General features: G+C 46.1%; 1 protein-coding gene across 8 annotated transcripts in view; it reads right to left on the reverse strand.

The window, feature by feature from the left end:
* Window positions 1–20,845, reverse strand: part of TNIK (TRAF2 and NCK interacting kinase) — a 355,853-nt gene that overhangs the window by 81,404 nt on the left and 253,604 nt on the right. For all 8 annotated transcript variants that reach the window (XM_081829593.1, XM_081829620.1, XM_081829611.1 and 5 more), the window contains exons 10-12: window positions 18,351–18,526; window positions 13,421–13,487; window positions 9,650–9,854 (exon numbers count right to left, since the gene is read on the reverse strand). In XM_081829593.1, coding sequence (XP_081685719.1) covers window positions 9,650–9,854; window positions 13,421–13,487; window positions 18,351–18,526 — 448 coding nt within the window. The remainder of the gene's footprint in view (window positions 1–9,649; window positions 9,855–13,420; window positions 13,488–18,350; window positions 18,527–20,845) is intronic.

A 20,845-nucleotide genomic window follows, 5' to 3' on the forward strand; every position in this document is an offset into this window, starting at 1 on the left:
TTATGCAAGTAGCACAAGGAAAGAAAGTTCTAACCAGACTGAGCTAAGAGAAGGCTTAATGAAGAATTCTGGTCCTGCCTCTTCTATGGGGGTGATCAAGCTCCTAATTATCTCTGGGCTGCAGTTTTACCCTGGGAGAGAGGCTTCTGGGGTTTTCTAGGGTATCATATAGGGAAGCCAGAATGACATCCTGAGCACCTATGACTTCGTAGGTTAGTGAAAAAGTCAAGGGCAGTTGTAACTCCAAATTCCTTCTGCCATCATTTGGAAGACTCTCAGATGGGGTCCTTAATAGGAGACTTAACAGGAGACTCTCAGATGGGGTCCTATGAAAACAAGCCCATTATGGACCCGTTTATTAACACAATGTCCCGCATCTGGGATGGTACTGAAGATACTAAATTGTATTATACATAGAAAGGCTGACAGAACTGGTGACAGCTGGGGAAGAACATTCTCATTGCCACAAACATTTCTGGCCCTGATGTGGAAGGTGATTTAAGTTTCCTTTGCCATAACTCGTGTTAATGCAGGAATATCACAAGGACTTGAATTGATAATAGGAGACATTTTCTAACATTAGGAGCTGCTCAAATACGGAATATGCTTCCTCAAGCCTCTAAGCATATAAGTAGAGATTATATGTGAAACAGGTTAAGTGACTATCTGAGGACCATTGTCAAAGGGATTCCTGCTTTGAGAGAATTGGCTTAGATCACTTTTGAGGTCCCTTATATTCCCCAGCCTCTATGATTCTACACAACTGCTCACTGAAGAAAACAAGAGGGGAAATGAAAACAACTCAATCTAAAAGTCACGTGAAATAATACTTTCTGTGAAACTATTGTTGCCAAAGTTCTATGGTCAGGGACAACCAAGAATACTGACGGCAAAACACAGAGATGCAGACCAGATGTAGTAAAAGGGGTTCCATGAAGACTCTAGATACTGGAAGGCAGGCCTGTAATGCCCATTCCATGCTGTCACTGAACAACCATCCCTGCCATCCATCTAAGAGGCTCCAGATCCACTGAAGGGCAGGAACTGCCCAACACTGCCCTTTTTCCAGTATGACATGCTCTAATATGAAATACTAGCATATCTTTCCCATTCCTCGGCAATATAGGAAGGGGTCTGGGAAAAGGGATTTTGAATAGTAGTTTGAAGCTGCCATACAGGCACTTCAGCCCACCTTCTTCACCCTCCCAGAAAACCCGTCCCATCACAGGCCAGGTGACCAAGCAGCATGGTGCGTCCGTCAGAACAAGGAGACCTTCTGGGATGCACTGAGGAGCAGTGTCGAGGACAGCTATGCAGACCCCACGGCCTCCCGAGGCACCAGCGTGACTTACACGCGTGTGCGACCACAGACCAGTGTCAGAGGTCCATGGGCAGGCCCCGCCTGGGACCACGGGCATCCAGTTTGCCAGCCTGGCTCCCAGCTATTTCATAATTTCGGTTCAGTTATTGAAATAAAAGAACAAAAGCTCAGCTAGCAGGTGTTCAGTCTTCATGCTGGTGCTAAACGACATTCGGGGATAAAGGGCTGCTCAGTCTCCCCACCGGCGGCAGCTCTTAAGACACATTAGGATGCCTGCAGCTAATGACTAAGTGAATTAAAGGCCATTTCTCAGCAGTGCCAATGAATTCACACCCCAGGCCCTGAATGGGGGAGTTATTCTTGTTCATGGTGCTTTCTTCTGGCCGAGGGCCGGGGAGCGTGGTCCAGTGGGTGGGAACGCAGCCCCGGTGAAAAGTCACCCTGACGTCCCTGTCTCCTGCTTCTGCACGTTGAGCTTGCTCATGCTGCCTTCAACTTCAAGCGCCCCGAAAAGATGACTCAGGGGAGCAACCGCAATGCAGATCATGGGATACAAAGGTTTTTTTCCCTTCCCGGGCAAATATCTTCTTGAACTGATTTAGGCACCTATTCAGCACCAGGGAGTGTTCTAAGTGCTTTCTGTGTATTAACTCATTTCATCCTTGAAACTGTCACTATCCCCTTTCATAAACAGGCCACCTGAGGCAGAAAAAAGCCATGTCTCGCCCAAGATCACCAAGGCGGCAAGTGGCAGAGCCGGATTCAAACCCTGAGAGTTACCGTAGCTCTGTCTTGCCTCTACCTTCTCAGTGAAAGGGCTCACTCCGAAGGCACAGTGTTCCAGAGGCCCAGAAGCTTACTACTGAGACAGGACAAGATCTCTATCTTCTAGTGGGTTTTGTTTAGGTGCTGGTAGGACCTAAGATTTGATGCAGCTCCTTGCTGGCAAGGATGGGATCATAATGACACGGTGTTGGAAATGACAGCAAGGACTACTGGTAAGAGAATACATATATCCCAGAGCAGAGTATCTCCAGTGGAAGGTCCCCTGAGGCTTGGCTGGTAAGAGACTTACCCGGGCAGCAGCTCTTGATCCTCCTACATGAGCTACATCTGGGAAGATGGAGAGCGGGCTGCCTCCCTGGGCCTGCAAGGCCAGGACTGCTGGCTAAGTCACCAGAGGACTGATACCTTAGCAAGACACCATGAGAGGGGTGCGCTCAGAAAAGAACCCTCAAAAAGGGAGGGAAAAGTCCATGTGTTACAGTAAACAGAGAAGGTGCATTAGAGAATTAAGGAAGGCAAACAATGGGAAATGCTATCTCTACAGAAAACCCTAACAACCACTTTGAAATCATCCGTTCCAAAATAACAATAAAACTTTCACCTAAGTATGCCAACCATTCTTGTGTCAAGATTGTGTCAAGCCTTCCGTATTCATGATTTCCTTTACTTCTCACAACAATCCTGCAATGTAAGTAGTCCGTTGATTGCATATATCAAGAAGCTTAGGTTCAGAGAGGGTAAGTAATTTGCTCAAGGCCACACAGCTTGAACTACACCTTGGTTTCTGCAGCTTCCAAGCTGGCACACTTTGCCTCTGCACGAATGTGCCATCCAGTCATTTAAAAACCATTGACATTTTTTTTCTCCTAATGACATAAATGAATTTCTACTAGTATAACAAATATTCTTCCCAAGACATGAATAAAAGCTTACCTGTTGATACATTTATTTTAATAAATTCAAGAGGGTTTTACTACTGCACATAAAAGAGTTTAAACTTTTGGAGATTATACTTCTGACTTCAGCCAAAGGCACCTGCTCCAATAATAATAATAACTAATATTTATTGAGTGTGTTCTAAGTGTTAGTTCCATTCTAAGGTTTTCCGTGAACTAACTAATTTAATCCTCATGACAGTCCTGGAAGGGAAATGCTACTGTTCTTTCTAGTTTTACAAATGAAGAAACTGAGGCACAAAGAACATACATTTAATAAGGAAGACAACTGTTAACCAACATACTACCATCAACAGAATCTCCCCCAAATGCTCTGTTGCCCGTGGGAATTTCCAGAGCTTTAGCATGATGTCCTTAAAGACATGTGCAGGTTTCTGCTGTTCATCACCCCCATCCCCTTCCCTTTGGTTTAAAAACAGCTGGGAGAAACTACAAAGGTTCCCAAGAATAACCTTGCTGGCCTGGGGATTCCAGCTGCTCTGGGTTCGGGCTGCAGCTGGTACAGCTTCTCCGAGACGAGTCTGGTTACCCCGAGTGGAAGCGAATGCCAAGAGAGAATGCGAGCCAAACGAATGGATGAGCACGTAACTATGAAGAGTTCTCTAAACAGAAGCACGAAGTGGGGCTCATGAGCAATCTTTAAAGTAGATCGGACAAGTCCTTCAGAACAGAGCTCTGTCCAGCTTTGGGCAGTGGACAGAGTTTTTTCACGCCCATCTTCCTGGTTAATCCCCAGCGCAACTTAGGTGGTAGGAACAAGCTTTGTCGGGGGCCTCTCTGCAGAGCTCTGGGAGCGGGGCTGGGGAGACTCAGAAAGCGGCCAGGGCGTGCAGGAGGTGCACGGCAGCCCTCGAGTCCAAATCGACGTCTTCGCACCCCAAATTCAGATCTCACTTGCTGGGCAGATTGTTTCCCTTTCTCCCAAACAGGAAATGCATGCATTTTTAGAGAGTACAACACAAAAACTACCTTTTTATATAACGTCTTGCCATTGAAAAAAATGGATGATGTTATCTCACTCGACCTTTGGGCAGCGTTCTGCAAAGCTGGCCCCTTTAATTTGTTCCTTATGCTAGAATACTCGATTTTCTTTGCAGTACCATCAAATTCTCCTTGTGTGCCTTCTGCACCCTTATCAGTCTTCTTTGCTGGCTTCTCCTCCCCTGTTCTATGTTCTTGGAGTACAGGCCCACACTCTGCTCTCTTCTCGATGTATACTTCCAGTACCATAAGCCAGTAATTCCCCTTTTATCCCATCCCAACCTCCCTTCCGGGGCTCCCTCCATATAATCCAACTGCAACCTTGGCATCGCCACTGGCCACCTCATAGGCTCTTAAATTCACCATCTTCCAAACTGATCTTATCCTCCTGCTCCCAAACCAGGTCCTCCACCCTGATGCTGCAGTCCACATCGGGGACCTTCTGTGACTGCTCACTCTCTTCCATCTCTGATATCTTATCAGACATCACATGCACATTCTGCACATTCTACAGGCTGCATCCCTTCCAAATGTGTACACTTCTCTCAATCCCCCTTCCACCGCCATCCACAAGAACACCACCCTCTCTGGTCTGCACCAGCTTGTCTCTGTCATCCACCCTTGCTTCTTCCAGTCACTCAACCTCGCAGCAGCCAAAGTTCCCTTTTAAAAATGCAGATCTGATTGCATTCCCTTGGTTAACACACATCAGTGGTTTTCCACTAGTCTCAGGATAAGATTTAAGAATCCTTAACTTGGCCTGTGAAGCCCTACAGGACTGTGCCCTGGCCTCCCCGCCTGGCATCTCTGTGTGCCCCTCCCTCCCAGTCCTTCAGCTGGAATCCCCAGCAGGCCTCCCAGCCAGGCTGGGCTGCTTTCTCTACCCTGCACCCTCCCCAAGTTCGTTCCTTAGCCCGCCATTCCCCTCTACCACAGCAGCCTGGCAATGACAATGAATGGCTATGTGGGTGACTATTGGCCCAGTGCCTGTTTCCCTTACAGATCTGGTGAACCCCAGGGCAGACTGTTTTCCTAGTGTCCAGCATAGTGGAGGTATGAATTCATGAAATTTGTCGAATGACTGCCTACAGGAATAGGAAAAAGATTTTAATTCTACTGTGCCCTTTTTAAAAAAGCATTGAACCCAGTGTTCTTGAAAGCCCAGCCACTCACCATAAAAAGTTAGAGGCTTTTAGGGAATTCACACATATTGAGACTGCTAGGCTCTCATTTTTTATATTAGTGCTTCACTATGACTGGCCAATAAGATACTGGTGGTTATTTCTCTAAAATTTTTTTTCAGGCAATAGAACCAAAGCAGTTATAATATCTTTTAGGTAGAACTGGCTATTTCTATAACTGGCCAATGTCATGACGGTCTTGAAGGACACTAAATGAGACGCAGGTGGCTTGAAAAACTTAACACAATTCTCTGAAGAATAAAACTTACCACCATCGAGCAGTTTGGTGCCCGTGGGGTCAATTTGATTATTCCTGTGACTTAAAGATATTCTCCTCCAGATGAAGGCATAGAATGCTCTCAGCAAGTTGAAAAAAATATGTATAAATCACTGAAATCATTCTCAAACTCTTGAGCACAGTTAAGCATCACCACAAATCTTCTGGCCAAGGTTCTGTCTGAAAAGATGACCAGGGTAAATGCCCTACTGATTCTTGGACTCCTCTCCTGCATCCTGCCCCTGATTCTTGGACCCTAACTCTGTGATGGAGAATAAAACAAGAGGGATTTTGTGTAGGCCAAGTGATAGAAATTTTTATTGAACTAAATAAAAATAAAAGAGGCCTTCTTTGTACTTTCCTCACTATTGATGGACTCATTCACCTTAGCTAGGTTTAATCAATTTCCTGGAACTTCGTTATAAATTGTACTTTATCAGTGGTCAAAAGCTGAAAGTCTTGTACCCAACATTTCACTGGTCCAAAGCCACGTCCTTTTCATGTAGCTGATAAATAACTACATTCAGTGTATGAAGTCCTTCTAAGAATATACAGATACTGATTTAGACCCTACCCAAATCCACATGGTTATCCATAAATAGCAACGGACATGCAGGACTTCCTTAGAAACCAAGCCTCTGGTAGGAGGTGACATCTGAGATCGCCAGGGAAGACAAAGGCTACAACCTACACAGCCCTGCGTCACCAAAGGGGCATCTGACGGGCCTTTATTTGAGAATGGGAATGGTTTTCCCAGGATGCCTACAAAAGCCCACCTGACCCACAAGGAAGCTAAATTTGCAAGTCTAACTGTGGGCTTTAACTACCTCCATGTGCCACGGTAGGTCAAGTTCCTACTCTGGACACAGCAAACACAAGTCTTCACCATGGGCCAGAGCTGCAGACATGGGTGGGGATCCAGCAGGGGCAGGATGCGGGAGAGGGGTCCCTGGTGACAGAGACGGTTATTACTTAAACGTTCAAAAATTATAGCCATCTGAGTGTTCAGTATTTCTATTTCTTCTCAGTGGGCAATAGGACCAAAATGAAGGATCAATAGATAAAGTGGTATAATCTCTTAATATCCCGTGGTCGCAAGTGACCGATGGGAAGCCAGGGCTCATGCACATTGGTGCATAAATGAAGTGTCCTTCGGCACACTGTTATCTTCAGCGCAAGTGGGGACTCAGAGGGCATTTCCCCGTGGATGCGTGTGCCTCGCTGAGTCTGAACTCTAACTCGCCTCCAAGATAGAGGTTCCAGAAAGTGTCACAGAAGAAGAGACACAAGGAGGCCTTGGCGGTAGCTCTGATGGGGAGCATGAGAGCCAGAATCCATGTCAAAGGAGAGCACCTGCTGGGCACAGCTTCTTTGCCCTTGCTCAAAAATCCTTAAGTTCTCAGAGGAAAAGACCACAAAAGCAGAGGCCAGGTAGAGAATATGGGAAAACATGACTGGCTTATCAGCTGAGAGGCAGGATGGAGGCAGTGACAGTGCTTGGGCTCTGGATTCCAATCCCCTGGGCTTGAAACCTGTTTTTTCCCTAAGCTGTGTGACCTATAGCAAGTTATTAACCTCTCTGAGACTCGGCTGCATTATTTTGAGACTGTGGGTTATTGTGAGGATCAAATGAGATGATTCAGGTAAAGTGTGGAACAGAGTACCTGTCGTAGGGTAAATGCTTTGGAAAGTGTTAGAAATTGTTATTTTAGCAACTTGAGAAAATATATAAAGCCCAAATAAATCGTATCAGGTAAGAAGGGACAAAAATATAGATTAAAACGAAAAAAAACAAAACAAAACAAGACAATACAATGCATCCTCCGAAAAGACTGCATCAACTGAGGATCTAAGCTCAAGGGCCAAAAGTACATGTGTGCATACATGGGCATATTTGCATTCTTGAGTATTTGAAATGTTCTGTGGGGTGACAGTGGGGATTTTCTAGGGTTTACATGGTAAGCGCCTTTAGCTTGAAAGTAAGGGTAACAAATTGCTAGGCAAGGAGCCGACTAACTAAGCCAAATGGTCAAGGTTTGCAGGGTGTGAGGCTCCAGGGAGGTGGCGGCCTTTGGAAATACTCTTGGAAGGAACAAACCACAAGCAACGAAGCAGGAAAGGCAGGATGTGGGGGGCAGAGCCTGATAGGACACTGCTTAGGTGAGGGGAGAGGTGTGACCAAAGTCTAAAGGAATAAACATGGGGTCCAGCAGGTGGAGGCATCTGGTTCTCAGGAGAACTAGAGGAAATGGCACAGCTCTGCGTCAAGGGCTCGTACAAGAGGCCCCAACTGGCCCCAACTGGCCTGGCTGGGCTGCAGAGGACACCAGGGTGCAGCTGCCAGGAATTTCAATTTGTGCCCAGGAGAGGAACCAGAGGTGGGGTGGGCATGTGCAGTTCAAGGCTTTGATTACTTATCTATACTTCCCTTCTCGGGCCTTGTGTGGACATTGAGATCAGAGAGACCTGGGTGCGAACACTGTGCACTTACTGGTCCTGGGATATGGGAATAATTACTTCCCCTCCCTGAACTTCAGTTTCCTATGTGTTAAGCGGGGTTTGTATGCATTCTGCATGAGGTGCAATGGCTGTATGCAAAGAGAGAATGATAGTAGATGAGATCATGGATATAAGCAAAGAACCTCACCCAGGAGCTGGTGCACAGAAGTCACTTAATAATTGCAACTGTTGGGGCACCTGGGTGGCTCAGTCAGTTAATTGGCTGCCTTCAGCTCAGGTCATGATCCCAGGGTCCTGGGATCGAGACCCGCATCAGGCTCCCTGCTTCTCCCACTGCCTGCCGCTCCCCCTGCTTGTGCTCTCTCTGTCTCTTCCCCTCTCTCTCTGACAAATAAATAAATAAAATCTTAAAAAAAAAAAAATTGCAACTGTTGGGTCTTGTTGTTGCTGGTCTGCCTATGAGGACATATGAGGTTGATGGGATTTTACTGCACACTGGAACGGAGGCCCTCACTGATTTCAACCAGGGATGCTGGACCTGGATGGGCCAATTGAAAAGCAATCTGCTCTTGGTGCCCGCAATCCGCCAGCTTCGAACTGCAGCGGCACCTGACAAAGCAAGTGAATTGCTGTAAACCAGTAATGAGGAGCAAGATGGCGTCTGGGAACCCCGTAAAATGGCTACCCCATTCCGATACAGTTGGTTAACCTCTCATCTGCCATCTGGCTTTCCCAATGGCTATGCTCTCAGCTGCTTCATTGTCTAGAGGCTTTGATTTATCCGACAAAGGGAGGTGGCCACAAGGCCACAAGGGTGAGGGCCTCACCGGGGACAAGCCACGCGGGAAAGTGTGGCTAGTGCTACGGTTGCCCACACAGATGGCCACAGTGCCCGCCGGTGAAGGCCAGAGTGGCCCTCCAGCTGGAGGACAGGCCCTGGATACTAAAGGGTGTGTGGAAGGTCTTGGGCCGAGCTTTCCCCAGTGTTCAGAGGAGTAGCTAAGGCAGACCCTGCTTTTCCATACTTGACATTTCACCTGCCTGCCTAGTCACTGCGGTCTAGTTAGCACCTACATAGGCCCTCTCAGTCACGGACTCGTTTATTCCTATATGGGTTCGTTCATTCCACGAATATCCACGAGGCATCTACTGTGTGCCTGGCCCTGTTCTAGGCGCTAGAGATACATGGTGGAGAGATACATCAGGGATGAAAGAGACAAAACCCTCTGTCCTCAGGAGCTCACACTGCAGCGTAAAACCCAGGAAGGTACATAGAGAGTGTGTGTGAAGATGGAAAGAGCTATGTAAAAATAATAAAGCGGGGAAGGGCAACAGGATGAGCTAGAAGGAGAGGGTGCAATTCGAAGAAAGGTGGTCAAGGAGGCTGCACGGAGGAGGTGGTATCTGAGTAAGACTTGAAGGGGTGAAGGCCTTTACCTGCTTTTCCGAGGTGACCACACCAAGGTCACGTCACACCAAGGTCACACGGCCACCCCCTGCCTAGCAAGGGAAGTCCTTTGCTTGTGAGAGCGCCCAGGCCTCATCCCGTTTCGCAAGCTCAGGTGTGTGCTCCCAGTGCGCCACGAGTCCCACAAGGGTGGGAGCCCGGCACAACGCCGCACCCCCAGGAAGCCCTGTGGCTGAGAGGTGCGCGCGCGCGCGCACGGCAGCCCCAGCGGACCCTCACCTCCTCCAGCCGCCGCCGCTGCTCCTTCTGCTCCTCTATGCGCTTCTGGCGCTCGGCCAGCAGCTGCCGCTTGTGCTCCTCGTTCTCCCGCTGCTGCTGCTCCAGCTGCTGCCGCCGCAGGGCCTCCGAACGCTCCTTGTTGGCCAGCTGGAGCCTCAGGAAGTCCCGCCGCAGCGTGGACTCCCCCGGCAGGTTCAGGATGGAGCTGCGGGCAGGAGAGAGAGAGACGGGGAGGCTGCGTGTGGCGAGGGCCGCCCTCACCCCGGCGCTGGGGGAGGCCGGCGGGGCCAGCAGTTCGCCTGCGCGCGGGGACGCGAGCCACACGGGCCGGCCACGGGCTCTCGGGCCGCTGCTACTTACAGTACTCAGCCCCAGAGAAACGGAGTCACGGGCACCACAGACCAGTGTGCAGCCTCCTTTTCACGGTGGCCATGGGCAGGCGCATGCTGTCACCATCCCGAGAGAGAGGTCCCCCTCTCTCCAGCACCGTCCTCACTGCTCCCTTGCCCTGGTGACCCGCAAAGATCTGCTTCTAAAGGTTTTAGGGAGCGTGTGAGCCCTAGGGCCTGGATCAGCTGAATTTTCACGTTTAAGAGAGGCATGAACAAAGCCAGCAAATGAAAGGAACAACCAGGAGCAACAAGGGACCGTGTTCTACTAAGAGGACATCACCGTCCCCGCACCACCTCCGCGACGCCTTGCACCCACACCCAGGAGGCAAATGGCAGGCTGCTCGTGTGAAGACGTGATAAGCCAGGGAGGGAAAACATCAGAGTCAGGGTCACCACAGAGTAGAATATGAACCCACATCTGAGAGTTCAGGGCTTGTTTCATTGCACCACGGTTAAAGGGAAGTGACATGGTTTGGCTCTGGAACGGATGGTGTAGCAAGGACTTCAATCCAGCTCACGGATCCCTAGATTCCGTTGAAGCACCGTGGCCTCAGTTTTCTCATCTGTAAAATGGTAGTTGTGCATCATGTGCATATGTGTGTGTCCCTGGTGGTCTAGGGCTGCTCTATTCACATCTCACTGCATGTGAACAGCTCAAAGTTACACTCTTTGGTTGTGCATAGCAGCCTAACAGGGAGGTGGGGCAGGCTCCTATTTGTTCACACAAACCTAGCCCTTTTAATCTTGCTGGCGACTTCCACTTGAAATAAATCCATTAAATAACTAATGAGCCACTTTTAGGTCGCAGGCACTGTAAGAGGTTCTAGTGGATAGAGCAGTAGCTAAACAAACTCTCTCTCTCATGATCTTCTTGCGGGGAAGAGAGACAGACAAATCATTAGACAGACAAATGGCTGCAAATAACATAATTTCACATATGAACAGGCTCCATAGAAGACGTAACAGTTTAAGAGTGACAGTGGTAGGAGGCTGGGACGGGGATTAAGGGTTCTGCTTCAGATGGGGTGATCAGGGGAGACCTCTCTGAGAAGGTGCCAGATGAGCTGAGACTCAAATGATGAAGAGTCGGTCCCACGAAGAAGTAGGCGAAGAACCTTTCAGGCAGAGAGGAAAGCAAACGTAGAGGCCTGTGGTGGGAACAGGTGGGGCCTCTCCGAGGACTTCCCAGAGCAGAGTGAAGGAGAGAGGTGGCCCCGGGAGGAGGCCAGGGACACTGGGCAGACCCGGGGAGGCACGGGGCATGGAAACCACACACGGAAAGCTTATAGTCAGGACACTGATGTGATGGGATTTGTTTGGCTGCCGAGGGACAACTGTCTGCAGAGGGCCACCAGCTGGGTGGGGAGGGGCAAGGGGACGGAGGCGGAGAGAAGCATTGGTGGCAGAGTTAACGAAGCCGGTTGATGGATGCGGTGTGTGGAGTGAGCGATGACTTGCAGGTTTTGTCTTGGCACCTGGACAGTGGTGGTGACGCCAACTGGGGTGGCGAATGGTGGGGGGAGCAGGTTTGGTGGCAGTTGACGAGGGGATTATTCTGTGTTGGACAGTGTAACCATTGTGCAGTGTGACTGGCATCTATGCCCAAAAATGACATAAAAAGGCTTCATTCTTGAGGTCTTACAGACAGTGCTTGGATGCCACGAGCACACCTCCTCTAAAACTTAACAGCTTTTGTGCAGAACACTAAAACAAGCCCCAAGTGACAGTGCTTATGTACACAGGCCACAAGCAGGACTTGGGGAACCATGCACACGAGGAGCCTCCATTAATACAAATTGATGCAGAATCAATGTCAGGCGGGTAGAGCTGTAATAGTGGCTCAATCATCGTTGGTGTGGGGCTTGGGTGCCATCTTTGGGCTCTCACCCCATTTCTCAAATGAGATAACCACTGTCCCTTTCCACTTTTCAGGATTTCATGAAGATTAATTACATGGGTCCATAAGACAGGACTTGGAACTTAATCTTCAATGTGATACAATGACACGTTACAATTATCAAAGTGTTAAGGCATGGCTAGGTCAGCCTGCTAAGTTGACTCCTAACACGCAGTTTGGCAAGTACTAGTTAAAACAGGGCTTCTCAGTTCTATAGAGAGTGATCAGTAGGGCTGACATGACATCTGGGTGAGCTTTGGAAAAAGAAGAATAGTACGCAACTTCTCTGAGAGCAGGCACTTGGTTCTTTGCCTTTATAAGAATGTTCATTTTCCACGTCACTACTTGACAAACATCATCTTTACGCAGCTAAACTGGGGGCAGCCAATGTGTAAAGTATCGGATAGAAGGAAAAATTCTCCTTCAGTCTTTGACCTTGATAATTCCTGTATCAGGTGTAGAGAAAAACTGGACAGCCCTGTAAGTCCCTCCTTCTTCCAGTAGTTTAGCAGTAATCCAGCTTCATAGATCTAACTCAGAAAAAGAAGCCACCAGCTTGTTCTAGCAGCAACGACAGAGCTGGCCCCTTTCCTGAGCGGGCAGCTGTGCCTCAGCAGTATGGGAATTTCTCCTCCTGGACCACTGGAGTCCCCCCCTTGGATGGCTAGAGGATGGGGACTCATTTCCCCAGTGAGCCTCCTGCCAGTGCATTTTCCCCAATAAATCTCACTTCACCTACACCGACCATGATGTTTGTGCCTGTGCGACTCAACTCACCAAACTGCCACCAGCTGAATCCTCTCATGGGAGAGAAATCTTGGCAATGTGAGCACACTAAGCTTAATTATTGATACACAGACTGGAAGAAGTGGGAATCAATGTCAAGTGAAATTCAAAACGCACAGATCATAACGATAAAGCAACACTGATCCTGGAGTCCAACATGTGACAACTGGAATGAGCAAGAAAGTTTCTATTTAGGGTTCCCCTCTAGAGTGTGATTTGATTTCCTGGAAACCATTTCCTCTTGGATTAGCTTGTGGTGAAAATACCAAGACATGTGACAAGGACGGTGGCTGCCCAAATGGGCTTCTCAAAGGTATGAAGTAACAAACTGAGTAATTCGAGTCCAAAAATACCACTTAGGTCTCCTGAAAGTCATAGTTTTAGGTCCTTTGAGTCTTGCATTACCCAGATAATTGACTCCTACCCATTCCACACGTTACATATGTGAGGAAACAAGGTCTTAGAATAGAGACCATAAATCTTAGGGGACAAGATAAAGAATACGCTGATTTCCACATTTTTGTAAGAGTTTGCCTGGGGACATTTTCCCAAATTAATGAGTATGTTCATGGGCAATAAATTAAATAAGACCACCTTGCTGGATTCTTAAAAATGAACCTATAAATCAAAAGGAAGTGAGTTTCACACAAGCACAATTCAGAACGTGAAAATAAGACTTGGCCTTTGTTCTCCTACCTGGGCTCTCCTGAGTCATTCTCCTCCTCTTCTTCCTCACTTCCGCTGTACTCATACTCGGTCTCATCTAAAGAGAGACTCACAGAATGTTAGTGCACAAAAAGATGCTACAGCTCAGCCAATCCCACCCCCCTCATTTTATATATAAGTAATCTGAGGCCCAAAGAGTTGTCATTAATGCTGACCTGGGACAGGCTCCAGGCCTCCTGACTTGTGATCTAACAGTTCCCACCAGCTGAGCTGGTGGAATTCACATCCAAGACTGTTCCAGCTGACTCTAGGTATCTGTCCCTAATGCCTGCTGTTCAATGACAAGGAACTGAAAAATAATTGTTCAGTTTGTGTTAACTCCCATTAGAGGACCACCTAAACCAATCTTTATTGGCCCACTATTCACTTATTGTCCGTATTAATCATTTTTTAAGTAAGAGTTTTATTATGACTTACATGGACCCACAAATTGTCTTTAGATATCTCGATAAACACCAGAAAGAAATTTGACAGCACGTGCTATTAGAAATATAGAGTTAAATGACCCACCGGGGACATTCATTTAATTCAGTAATATGTTAAGCAAGTTAACATGTAATAATGAATAAGATTGAGTCTTTGCTTTGGAGGAGATCAGAATCTAATGGGCGAGATGGACAAGTAGGTAATCAGATCTGCCATGATTATTAAGAAATTAATCTTTATTGGGTGTCTCCCATGCTAGTCACCCTGCTAGATACTTTACTTATGTTCTCCCATTTATTTTGCTTAACAATCCTTTAACATACTACCCACTTTTCAAGCGAAGACACTATTACAAGAGGGTAAGTGACAGGACCAGTGACTTACTAATAAAAGACCGATCAATCTGGGATTTGGATTTAGAATTCCATCCAGAACTTCTCCAACTTTAAAACTATGTTCTTTCCAACATATTATATGCTAAATAGAAATGCATAAAAAGAGCAATGGGATAACAGAGAAAGGAGCAAAGTCCATTGGTCATAATGGGGGAAGGGGCCAGCAAAGTCTTTTGAGGAGGAAATGAGCTGGGCCTTACAATGTCAGTGGCCCTGCTCCAGGCAGATGGCAGCTGAAAGTGGTGGGAAAGGGCATTCTAAGCAACATAACCACGTGAGTAAGGCTGACAGTAGTACACAAGATGTTCACAATGAATTGTGAATGGCTAGATGTCTGGCTGTGAGAAAAGCAGACAGAATGAGTAAGCCTAGCACGTCTGATACGACTTCCTAATCCTTATATACACCTTCCTGAGGACTTTTCTGTGGGCAATGGGGAGTTTTGGAAGAGCTTTTAATTTCAGGCAAGGGAGGGTCACATTACTGTGATCCTTTCATAGCTGTGGGTTAATAATTACAACTTTGAAGGCATTTGTGTAGCCTTAAAAAGGAACCAAAACTGCAATTTGGTTGTGTTACCACCAGGAGGCAGCACCTACGACAAGAACTAAACACTCCGCCTTCCCTACTCTTCAGCCAGTAAAGGGATAATGAAAAGGGATTGAGGAGGGCAGGTGTTGTGATGAGCACTGGGTGTTATACTTAACTAATGAATCATTGAACGCTACATCAAAAACTAATGATGTACTATACAGTGGCTAACTGAGCATAATAAAAAAAAAGAAAAGGAGCCAAAAGCACAGTGACTTCAAGTATATATTTTTTTAAATCACAAGTTAGCTTCAAATATTTAGATATGCACAAAGCTTTTGGGCTATTTATTTTTTGAGTATTATTTCACCAAAATGTAAAGGACCTTCATAAAGTGTTTCACTATTCCACACTGAAAGTTGACTATTCCAAACTTTCCTGAAATGAATCAACAGAGAGTTTGAAGTAAACTGCAGAAATTTTATCTAGCAAAGGGAAATTCTAGCAAGGGAAAGAAGCACACAATTAATCCAAATATTTGTACTCTCTAGGGTGAAACCTTCATTTGTCAGGCCCTTCAATTGTAATACTGCACCAGAATCTGGTCTTATTGCTTTTATATTACTGGCATAAATTAGCATATGTCAACATATCTTTTTTTTTTTTTTAAGATTTTATTTATTTATTTGAGAGAGAGAATGAGATAGAGAGAGCATGAGAGGGGGGAAGGGTCGGGGGAGAAGCGGACTCCCTGCTGAGCAGGGAGCCCGATGTGGGACTCGATCCCGGGACTCCAGGATCATGACCCGAGCCTAAGGCAGTCGCTCAACCAACTGAGCCACCCAGGTGCCCCCATATGTCAACATATCTTAAGGAAAAAATAGTATCAAGTTAAAAAAATCATAAATCGATTCTCATTAAAATTGTTTGAGTGTACCAAAAGCTGGTCCTAGAGCTACTAAGAGAGTGTGAAAGTCCTAGAGGAAGTCAATTAAGTCATTTGATGAAACTGAGCAAATGGATGAGACCTCGCTTGATCGATACTCTTTCTGGGGAGCAAAGAAGAAGGCTTCTGATGGCTCTAAACCTAAACAGAATTAGGTTCCTTACATTACCAGGTCACTCTTGAGTTCATCTCCTACCAAGGATCTTACACTTCTACTGTGCAGAGAAGGAACACATTAAAAATAGTCTATTGTCATAGAATGGGGAGTTCTGAGTCACATTCCAGCATCTGTGCCCCCAAAATGTGAAAACAACCCAAGGCCCAAGCTTTACCCATTCTATTCACAGGTCAAAGGCAAAGAGGTCACGAGTTCTCAGAAAGTAACTCTGAATCGTGTTGAAAAATTGTAAGTCAATAAAGAACTTTTTATATAAAAATAGCTAATATTTATTGAGTATGTTTATATGCCGGACATTGTATTAGACATTTTAATGCCTTATCTCATTTAATTTGCAACAATACCAGGCGATACGGATTACTATCATATCCCCTCTCTTATTTTAAAGATGAGAAAACTGGGATGAAGTTCATGTACCTATTCAGGGGGTAGAGCTAGAATGGGAACTCAGAATTTGAATCTGGAAGCAACAGGCCCACAGAAAAAGAAACTTCCCTTTTAGAGAAGGCAGCCTTTAATGGTTGCGTGTTTGATGAAAAATCAGTCCTGGATTTTTTTTTTTTGGAGGGGTGAGAGGAGCAGGGACAGAAGGAAAGGGAGAGAGAGAGTCTCAAGCAGATTCCACGCTCAGCACTCAGCATGAAGCTCAACACAGGGCTCGATCTCATGACCCTGAGATCATGACCTGAGCTGAAATCAAGAGCCGGACGCTTAGCTGACCGAGCCCCCCAGGCACCCCACTCCTGGAACTTTTTGATCTTGACTTACCTATTTCTCTCATGCCTGGCTCTTTCTGGTTCCTTCAATTCCCCTCCCAGCATCACCTGACAGACACCTCATCCCTCTCCACCCACGAATAACTGGAGATGGTCCTCCTTTTTTTTTTTTTTATTTTTTTTTTGTTCAGGATTTTTATTTATATATTTATTTTCCAGGGCTGTAAAAATTTTATGTTCAATCAAAATAGGCAATGAAACTTCATTTCCTATTTAGCACATGAAGTAAAAATAGTTTGATCCCCAAACATTTAAAAGTGTATCTTTTATTTTAAATTGAAGTATAGTTGACATACACTATTTTGTTAGTTCAGGTGATGGACCTCCTTTTTGGCTTAGCCTCATAACCTCCTACTCCTGAGTCGAACCGATCGCACATTTCCCTGAGTTCCCGAGGCTGGCAGCCAGGAAGAAACTCTTCCCTTGAACCTTCACTGAGGTTTTCTCCTCCTGCCCAACCCCCTGCTGACCTTACCTCTGCCCAGTCTTGACTCACACTGCTCACCGCCCACCCCACATACCTGCTCATACCTTGCCACATTACAGACAGTAACTGCAGAAGCAAAGAAGGGGAATTCAAATAGAAGGAGAGTGCCCTCTGTCCTGTGCTGCCCACCACCCTCCAATGCGCCATCTGGCTTGGAAAGAACAGAGGAGAACGGTGTCCAGGACAGAAGCGAGGAAAAGCACAAGGCCATGTGCCTCGCACCCTTGCTGCCTGGACTTCCCCTTTACTCTCCACTCCACACATGCTCAGTGGTCACCTCTCCAGCCCTATAATGCCTCCTCACTGTCATCCCTCCTCCCCCCTACCCCGCTGCTCCTCCTGCCTCCAACCAGGGAGGACTCACCCTGTCTGTCCTCTGGATCTTTCCCTTTCCTCCCCATACCTCAACCTTCCATACCTCCCACCCACCTAGGCACAAAACCTGCCCCAGACCACGTGAGTTTTCTCCTTGGTCAGGATGCTAGATAAGGAGGTCAAACAACCAGGATACAGTCCCAGGGCTCCAAGTTTGCCTCATGTCCTTTCCACTGATGCACGGAAAAGGTAGTATGGTACAATAGCTAGAGCCATAAGAGATAAGACTTTTGACTCTCTAAAATAAAGTAGTGCATTAAATGATCTTCCAGCTCAAAGTTCAATGTTCCATATATCAAGCCTGGCGATGCTGTGACTATAAGAAAATTCATTCTGACTTCTGAAATAAATTCAAAATGAGCCTCAGAGCACAAAAACTTAAATGTTGAAGACTGCCAGGATAGAAAAATGTCAACTAAGTGGTTTTTTTTTGTTGTCTTTTTTTTAGGTTGTCTTCTGTCGGTTTTTAGTCTTCAAAACATGAATATTCATTTGAACTAAGAAAATCACTTGTCATATTAAACCACTTCATAGTATTACTCAACATGACTTTTTGTCAGTGCCTGGAAAAGGTAATATTCCTTACAGTTCTATCCTGTCATGAAGATTCCATTTCAGAGTCTCACTCCATTGATGCCTACAGGCTGCGAGCTCAGAGGCAGCCCTTCACACTAAAGAATAATGCAGGCCCATCTGAAACCCCCACGGCCACCTCCAAATATATCAAGAGCCCATGACCCACTCCATCTTTTGTTTCCTTTGCTGAAATACAAATGTGCTTCTAACCTTTCTCTCCTCGCTTCTTCTTTGTTCTGTCGATATGGTCCTTGAGTTGAATGCGGACCTGTCGTTCATTAGGTTGGTCTCGTATAAATGGATGCTTCATCAATTGTTCTGTTGCTGGTCGCTGGCTGTGATTCTTTACCAAGCAGCTCTCAATAAATGACTGGAATTTTTTTGACCTGCCACATGAAAGAGATGAACCCACAGATAAAAACACAATCCAAAGAAAAAGCAAACTTCCATTTTCTAAGACACTACAATGAAAAAAAGGAAGAAAATAGGTGCAATTAGTCAACACAGGGATCGACCAATCACAAAATAGGTCTAGAACTTTATTAGGTACAATGGGGTTCGAAGGCATCATCACCATCAACACACAATTCATGCAATGTATGGGAGTTACACGCATAAAAGCATTTTTGCACAATTTATATGTAATATCACACAAGAGACCAAAAGGAATCAGAGAAGAGAAAGACCTTGGTGAGAGTCACATCTGGAAAGTCCATTGTAATGAGGGTACCTGAGCTGGCCTTTAAAGAATGAAGAGGAAATCACTCTGGGAAGACAGTTCAGGGAGGCAGGAAATAGTGAAAAACTAAGGCTGGGGCTGAGCACACTATACATCGGGGACACTGAGGTAAGCCGTCTAAATGAGGCAGAAAATGAAAGCTGGGGGAGAGCATAATCAGGGTTGGCTAGGTAAGGAGGAGTACGTTTTGTAGAAATGAGAAAGATTCTTACTTGGTAAAGTGAACTTGGTTAGGCAAATTTTTTAACTGGTAATTTCAAAATTACTTTTGAACTTTGCTCTCCAAATAATAAGAACAGGGTGTATGAGTATGTTTGCTATCAACCCAAGGACCTGGAAACTTAGGGACTAAGTTTATACCCAGACGTGCCCTTATCTCCCTCTAGAAAGGCACTATTTCCTCAAAGATAAACCCTGTGCCAGAGAGTCACAGGGCAGGAGAGAGCCGGGGAGAGACACCATAGTAATGAGTAGGGGAGCGAGTCCACACTGGTAGAAATTAAAGGTGGACTTTAGCTATGATTCATGAGTTGGGCATGCATGTTTTGGCCCAAGAAATTGCCCAGCATCATAAATAATTATTTCACGACTATATAGCATGCCTTTCTGGTGTGCCCCATTGGCAGCTTGGCACATCACCCTCAGAGACCTTAGGGGAACTCTGGTCACCCTCTTTGCGGTACCCACTCTGCTCAGAGCAGGAGGAAATCCATTTTTGTGCTCTCTGTCGCCCTCCTGTGGAGTGCTGTGGAGTAACAGGAGAGGATCCCACGAGCCAGCTTCCCTGGGTCAGCCAGCAGGCCCCCCTCCACACAGATTTCAGGCTTGAAAGCTGTCTTCATCACACAGAACACAATGGTGAGCATGTTCTTTAAAATTCAAATGCAAGAGGGCACTCAATGTAAGGGGGCACTCACAGATGCACCACTCTCCACTTCAGCCCTGGTCAAAGCAGTTTCTCATCTTATTCCATGTTTTTAAAGGACTGAATCATTCATATCGTTTCCTCCCTAAATTTCTAAGATAAGTTCAAGTTTTCAAATTATTTTACATAGAGGCAGATGTACCCTGCTATGCTGGGGGTCACCCCAGGATCAATCAGGATCGGCCCACCCTGTGGACTGTGGAAAACAGTAATAATAGGGTGGACACTCTGTGCACCTTCTTGCATGTCCTTCAGCCTGTACCCCTGCTTCCTCCACACGGGCGGTCTCCAGTGTCTGGTGTGCCTGAGTCATCTTTGTAGCCAGAGCACCCTACCTGGCCTCAGATGCTTGATGAACGAATGAATGCACGCATGGTTATCAGATGTGAGTTCTGGACAAGTGTGTGAAATGGCTACCTTCCAATGTGTGCTTGTGAGGGACAGACAGGGAGGTTTGGAGAGGAGATAATATTGAATATGCCTTCTTTTTCAGGCCCACCAGACAAATCCATGGAGACACAAATGTGATATCATCTAAGGAGAGACTTTGTGAAAAAAATCCATCATGGAATAATGGGCTGTCCTAAGGAATAAACGGAAGAGAACGAGGTTAACCTGCATAAAGAAATAAACAAGTTCCACATGGCACTTTTCTAGGTAGAAAATCAGTATCAAGAACATGAAAACAAAAACAAATTAAGACAGGGAGCTGTTAAATATTCATGAGAAATGCAAATGAAAGCTGTTTTTTCCTGCTTGCAACTAGAAGGAAGTGCTTTCTTTTTATAAAGTGCTTAACTATTAATTTTAGAAGGTGATAAATAAAAGAAATCACACCCAATTTAAACATGAGATCCAGACTTGATAAACTGTACATTCCATTCCCCAATACTGACATCTAAAAAAAGGCAGTGGCAACTAGGAGGGGAGAGTGTTCAGAGTTCAGCAGAACCAGCTGTGGTACAGAGTTTTCTTTCCACTATCTCTTCCGGTGGGAAGGAACCTTCGGAGATATTCAGGAGAATAACTCGGGGTCCAAAG

The sequence above is a fragment of the Leptonychotes weddellii genome, chromosome 1, assembly GCF_054177405.1.
Source record: "Leptonychotes weddellii isolate Sample4059 chromosome 1, ASM5417740v2, whole genome shotgun sequence".
NCBI lineage: Eukaryota > Metazoa > Chordata > Mammalia > Carnivora > Phocidae > Leptonychotes > Leptonychotes weddellii.